We start from the raw sequence: 6,593 nt of genomic DNA, 5'->3' as shown, positions 1-6,593 counted from the left end.
AATAATTATAATCATTCTTTTCCCTCTTCCGCTCCCATTGCTGACTGCGTCACTTCCTGGCCGAGCTCTGCGCTCTGACTGCAGACGGAAGGCTCTCCCCTGTCTCAGAGGAAACCGGTGTTGACACTTCGACGCAGGCTACAATGGCGACCGAAGTGAGGCAGGAGCTTACACAACTGATGAACTCAAGTGGATCTCATAAAGATCTTGCTGCCAAGTATGTAACGTTAGTTACGGAGAACATTACTCGTTAAAAACTGCAACAGAAACTGCTAGCTAGCAGCTGGTCTGCACAAAGCTAAGCTAACGTTAGCTGCATTAGCCATACATCCAGATAGTAATGCAATCAGTCTGTCAATGTTTGCTTTTAGGTTTTATCCAAAGTGCAAGGAACATAAAAGGAGTGACTACCCACATTAATTGTTGGTAAAATAATTATGAGAACTGTATATTTTATCACCCAAGCTAACTAGCTAACTTGCTGCTCTTTAGCTACATATTTGGTGCAGAGCACAACATAGCTTTAATACAGTTTGAACAAAGTGATACTTGACTAGAAAATTGCCAGGACACCCTTTGCGTACGTTCTTACCATCCTATAAACAACCATTTTATTAGGAAAACCTGTGCATTTTATTAAGTACAACTGTGCTGTCTTTTTTTGCAATTTCAGTTTTCGTCAGCATTGTCCAAAAGGTGATAAATCTATTTAAAAATCTTTTAGGTCCTGTTTGTATAAGAAGAAAGTGTTTACTGTATTTTTATCCACATAAAGCTGATGGTTAATTAAAGTGAAAATATTTAAATAGCTGTTTAATAAAGAGAGGTTTAATTCACTCAAGTTAAATACACTTGTTTTTCACAGAAGTCACAATCAAATGCATCAACTTCTCTTAAGTAAGGGACCACAGACTGATTGCTGTAATTATATGTGAACTGGTGTTTATGTGCATAGTTCTGTTATGTTCACAGCACTTTAGTGACATGTCGATTACAGATTTACTCATGAAATGATATTTCCTCAATGGATTGGGTACTTTTTTTGGTACTCATTTCAAAATATTAAATTCAAAATTTCCTCTCACAGAATAAGTCCATACTTCTCAGTTTGTACATTTTGTTATTTATTTACGTTTTAGTTGTGTCACAGTGTCATCATAGTATCTGTGATGTTCTGTCATAGTGTTCTACAATATTAAATATTAATTGTAGACTGTTATAGGTTGTGACACAACATCTGTTAGATGGTGCAGTTGACAAATGACTGTTCAGTCTTTTACAACCAAGCAGTCAGGGGTTTTTTTTTAATTATTTTTTTAATTCATAATAATATATGATGTTTGTTATATCATAAGGGAATACACTATACATGGGATTATGCAATTTCTTCCACAGATTTACAATTTGTTTCCAGTGAGGGAGGGTTTTAGATGTGCTTTAACAATAAATAATTGATGAATATAAATATTATTGGCTGCTTCATCAGTGAGTCTCTTATACTGCAAATGACTTTTAGTTACGTCATCCTGGAGATTATTTGGGTGTCAGCAGGCCTTGTTCTGCTCTGTAGCCTTAGTGAGCTCATTGTAGCATCACATGGGCAGCCATTAATATACCTTGCCAAAGTAAAGTTAATCTGTGGGAAAAACACTGGGTTTCATCCAATAAGTTAAAATGTATTTGTGTTTCATATTTAAGTTTTAATCCTTCGATTTTCTATGTAAACATTTTAAACTTACCAGCAAAGTTGGAAGGTTTCTGACCGGTGAAATCTTTTGCAGATATCGACAAATTCTGGAAAAGGCCATTCAGTTTACAGATGCTGATCAACTGGAATCCTTGAAGGCCTTTGTAGAAGCAAGTATGGTGTGCCTGTATTCTTCTGTAATATCTGCTTATTCTACGTCCTTGGTTCATTTTTCAGGAGCATGTCTTACTATTATATTTTACATTCTTGCAGTGGTCAATGAAAATGTCAGTCTCGTCATTTCAAGACAGCTGCTCACTGATTTCTGCACACATCTGCCCAACTTGCCTGACGCCACAGCAAAAGCAGTGTATCACTTCACCTTGGAAAAGATCCAGCCGAGGGTCATTTCCTTCGAGGAACAGGTAAATTTGCTCCAGCTCTCTGACGCAGTGCAAATGGAGGTAACCATTCAGGCAGTTAAGCTTGAGTATTGTCACTGCAGCGCTTAACTGAGTAATGTTCCTCCATCGCCTTAGGTAGCCTCAATCAGACAGCACTTAGCGACCATTTATGAAAAGGAGGGAGACTGGAGAAATGCTGCCCAAGTTTTAGTTGGCATTCCCCTCGAAACAGGACAGAAGTAAGTAAACTATTGTCACACGCAAGTCTTGATGGTAATTGTGTCTTTAAATCCCTGTTTCTTTTGTTTGTTTTTTTTTAAATATCCCCTTCAGGCAATATAATGTTGACTATAAGTTGGATACATATCTGAAAATTGCCCGACTTTACTTAGAAGATGATGATCCGGTTCAGGCAGAGGCCTACATCAACAGAGCCTCATTGCTTCAGAATGAGTCCTCTAATGAACAGCTACAGATACACTATAAGGTACATGATCTCTTAGTGATTTCATAGTTACATAGTCTTATCTGTTGTTTCAGTGAAGCTGTGTGGATAAGTGCTTATGCTGCTCTCATTAGGTGTGCTATGCCAGAGTACTAGACTTCAGAAGGAAGTTTATTGAAGCTGCACAAAGATACAACGAACTGTCTTATAAGTCAATTGTTCATGAAAGTGAACGCCTGGAGGCACTGAAGCATGCTCTGAACTGCACCATATTGGCCTCTGCAGGTATAAGCAGGTGTTACATTTTCAGAAATAATGTAATGAGAACTAATGGAAAACATATAAAGGCATACTACTGGTTTGCGGTTTTCACACTCTTAACCAAAAATGGTGCAATTTTTTTTTAGGACAGCAACGTTCCCGTATGTTGGCTACTCTCTTTAAGGATGAGCGCTGTCAGCAGCTGGCTGCTTATGGTATCCTGGAGAAGATGTACTTGGACCGCATCATTAGAGGTAACCAACTGCAGGAGTTTGCTGCCATGCTGATGCCTCACCAGAAAGCCACCACAGCAGATGGTAAGCTGATATACTGGGTTTTACACAGTGAGAGAAATCCTTATTTTCTCCACCCTCATTGAATCAGCTGGTGAACCAGCTGATATTCTTTCTGGTTTTGTGCTCCCTTCGTACTGTGAAACATATTTCTAGACACACTCTTAACTGCAGCTATAATGTCAAAGCTATAGTTGACTTGGTCATTGCTCATGATAACTGAGGTCAGCACAGGGCTGTAACCATTTATGCTGGTGCTTGAGGGGCACTCTACACTTAGGTGTTGTGACACAACACCTATCCTTTCTTAACTTTGATCTGTTTCAGGCTCCAGCATCCTTGACAGAGCCGTGATTGAACACAACCTCCTATCTGCCAGTAAGCTCTACAACAACATCACTTTTGAAGAGCTAGGAGCATTGCTGGAAATCCCCCCTGCAAAGGTGAGATATGAATTGGATTAATGCTAAAGTTGTATAAGAGCCACAGTTTTAGTTTTATGCTTCATTGGGAAGTTATTGAACTACTGTTGATAATAAGTGCCTGTTTTCCATAGTGGTACACACAAACTCTAGTTTCTGCTTTGTGTCTGTAGGCTGAAAAGATTGCTTCTCAGATGATCACTGAGGGACGTATGAATGGTTTCATTGACCAGATTGATGGCATTGTACATTTTGAAAGTAAGTGATGAAATTGTTTATTTGTATGTTTTACAAATTTTATATAGGTTTATATAGGTATAAGGATTTGACCATGAGATTTTAAGGAACCAAAACACTTGATAAAAGTAATTTAAAGTTGAAATGTATAATTATTTATATATTAACTCATTCTTTTGTCATTGTAAATCAAAAATTACAGATGAACAGATTTTATAAACAGAAGATATGGATAAAATTCTGTAAAATTATTCCAGAACAATCTGTGTCAGTCTGTGTGTTTTTTACAATTGAAAGCTAATCATTAGCCACAGTAGAGCAGCCTTTCATGTAATACCAATATCTACCTCAGGATGGTATGGTGAGTCAATGTACTGCCCAACAGCAGAGGAAGAAGTGGAAGCAATCAGTTTTTTTTGTTTGTTTTTTTGCTCTGTGCCAACTGTCTAACATTGCTTATTGTGGAGAGCTGTGGCTGGAAAGGTGTTGCTGTGGCAGGAGGATGGTGCACTTAATTAATGTAGCACTAGCTACATTAATCCCTGTGACATTATTTTGCAGCATTTACAGAATAAGGACACTGGTTTAGGTAGCTGCCCCACAGCTCTGTGCAGACACAATGGGTTAGAGAGAAAGAGATTCTAACTGTAGCCAAAATGAACTGAATCACTGTTATCTGTATTCACAAACAATAAATGACTTGGATATAATAAATTGCGTACATAAGTGGACAGAAATTAGTATAAGTTTTAAGTAAAGGTAAGTAAAACACTTTTAAGTATGTTTCTGGTGAATTAATTACTACTTATTTAAACTGGAGGAATAAAACACAAACTAGTTGGCTAGTCTAAATCTAAGAGCACACAGTGGGAGTGGTTAAAATTGAGCTCACTAACATTAAATACACAGACACATTTTAAGAACAAGGATAATGTGCAGAGGTGTAGCAACCATAGAGACATAAAGTTAAAGAGCCATATCATGAAGCTATGGGAAAGAGTTTTTGAAGCAAGGTTAAGGAGTGGGGTGACGATCAGTGAGCAGCAGTATTGCTTCATGTTCAGAAATGGCATTATAGAAGCTTTGACAGTGTTGATTGAGAAGTATAGAGAACGAGTTGCACTGTATTTGTGTGGATCTAGAAAAGTCTGTGACGGGATTCAAGGGAGGAACAGTGGTATAAGGAACTCAGGAGTGGCAGAGCAGTACATGAGGGTAATGCTAGACATGTCTGGGGTAAGCGAGACAGTGGTGAGGTAGTAGGAGTGGGAGTTACAGATGGGTTCAGATAGTGAAGATGGATGAGTTTAAACACCTTGGGTCACTTATTCAGAGCAATGGACAGTGCCAAAGAGAGTGTAGGCTGATGGGTGTGAGGAATGAATGTTTACAAGATGGTAGTGAGACACTGCCATGATATGTTGTATGTTGGAATAGCAGTTTAACGGCAGCTGAGAGGAAGAGGTTGGATGAGGTTGGTGGGAGACCAAAGGACTCTGGGCAAAATAACATCTCTGATGGAGTCTCCCACCCCATGCATGTAAGTGTTGCTGAACTGCAGAGCTCCTTCAGTGGCAGACTGCTGGATCCTAGATGCATGAAGGAGCGTTTCCACAGGTCCTTCCTCCCTGCAGCTGTCAGACTGTACAATCAAAACTGCTCCCAACAAACATAGATGTTTACATCAGCGCTGTAATTTGCACTAATCGACCCAACAACTGTTATAACTTGCACATTACTTTTCTCAGTTTATATATTAAAAAAAAAACTATACTTTAATCTTAATAACTGTGCAGTACTCTGTTTTTGTAACTATTGTCCATGATGTAAATATTTTTTTCTGTAAAAACTGTGTGTGTTTCTGTTCTGTGTCCTGTTCGGTTTGAATATGTGCTTTTATTCTGCTGCTGTTACAACCAAATTTCCCCTTTTTGGACAATTAAAAGATTATTCTATTCTATGCTATTCTATTATATTCTCTGTAGGGGTTTGTGACAGTGGAACTACCAAAAAGATAGTTGGCCTGTGGCCAAAGGGGAACGCACATTGTGTTTTTCACCATGGTTCACATGCAAATAGTCTTTGTTTTGAAAGGAAAATGCACCTTCTAATTTTTTTCTTGTGTCTCTGGCAGCCCGTGAACCCCTTCCTACCTGGGATAAACAGATCCAGTCTTTATGTTTCCAAGTCAACAACCTGCTAGAGAAGATCCGTCAGGCTGCTCCAGAGTGGGCCGCACAGGCTATGGAAACCCAGATGACCCAGTAGTATTCCCAATAGGATCCGTCAGCCCACCCTGAAAGTTTTGTCTTGCTTCTCCCCAAAAAGACATTAAAAAACACCTGCAGTTTAAGTAGTAAAAGCACTGTGGAGATCCTTCTGGTACCAGCATGACTTGTTTGAGATGTGACATCCATGTATTTATAGGGCTGTACGGTACATTCAGGTGTAATTTCATGTTGTTTACATGTTAAAAATTTGGATATTATATTCAGATTGTTGACGTGTTATAGGGTCAAAAATAAGATGCGCACAACAAACGCATGCTGTTTTTATCTTGATAATACAGCTATATCTGTCAAGTACTTCTTGATTTATCACTTGGCCCACACTGAATGAATTTCAGCAGAGTATTAAACTTGGAGCTAAAAGAAACTGCTCAGGATCATCGTTTGATTCAAGGTCGCTGTCTGCCTCAGTGGATTTTCTTTTTTATCATTGAGTTTAAATATGAAGAACAAATTGATGAAATGCTCTTTTAGTTCACTTTTCAGCATCTGTACCAATTTTCTACTCAGGATACATGTTCTGGAAGCATTTTAACAAAAGTTTAGGAGTAGATAT

At 38.5% G+C, this 6,593-nt stretch overlaps 1 protein-coding gene across 1 annotated transcript; it reads left to right on the top strand.

The window, feature by feature from the left end:
- Positions 1–62: 62 nt before the first annotated feature.
- cops4 (COP9 constitutive photomorphogenic homolog subunit 4 (Arabidopsis)) lies at positions 63–6,404 on the top strand. Its single transcript, XM_006804736.2, has 10 exons — positions 63–217; positions 1,782–1,861; positions 1,961–2,112; positions 2,227–2,330; positions 2,425–2,578; positions 2,671–2,821; positions 2,944–3,114; positions 3,418–3,533; positions 3,686–3,770; positions 5,884–6,404. The coding sequence occupies exons 1-10, from the start codon at positions 144–146 to the stop codon at positions 6,015–6,017; spliced, it is 1,221 nt and encodes a 406-aa protein (XP_006804799.1). The 5' UTR covers positions 63–143; the 3' UTR covers positions 6,018–6,404.
- Positions 6,405–6,593: the final 189 nt, after the last annotated feature.

This window comes from Neolamprologus brichardi, chromosome 7 (genome assembly GCF_056152115.1).
Source record: "Neolamprologus brichardi isolate AB-2024 chromosome 7, ASM5615211v1, whole genome shotgun sequence".
Taxonomy (NCBI): domain Eukaryota; kingdom Metazoa; phylum Chordata; class Actinopteri; order Cichliformes; family Cichlidae; genus Neolamprologus; species Neolamprologus brichardi.
This window is presented reverse-complemented; position numbering and strand designations above follow the sequence as displayed.

Excerpts from the sequence above, each read along its gene's own strand:
- cops4 (XM_006804736.2), top strand. The coding sequence starts at position 144 with ATGGCGACCGAAGTGAGGCAGGAGCTTACACAACTGATGAACTCAAGT. Across the intron at positions 2,113-2,226 it reads TCATTTCCTTCGAGGAACAG|GTAGCCTCAATCAGACAGCA; the intron begins GTAAATTTGCTC and ends CCATCGCCTTAG. Across the intron at positions 3,115-3,417 it reads GAAAGCCACCACAGCAGATG|GCTCCAGCATCCTTGACAGA; the intron begins GTAAGCTGATAT and ends GATCTGTTTCAG.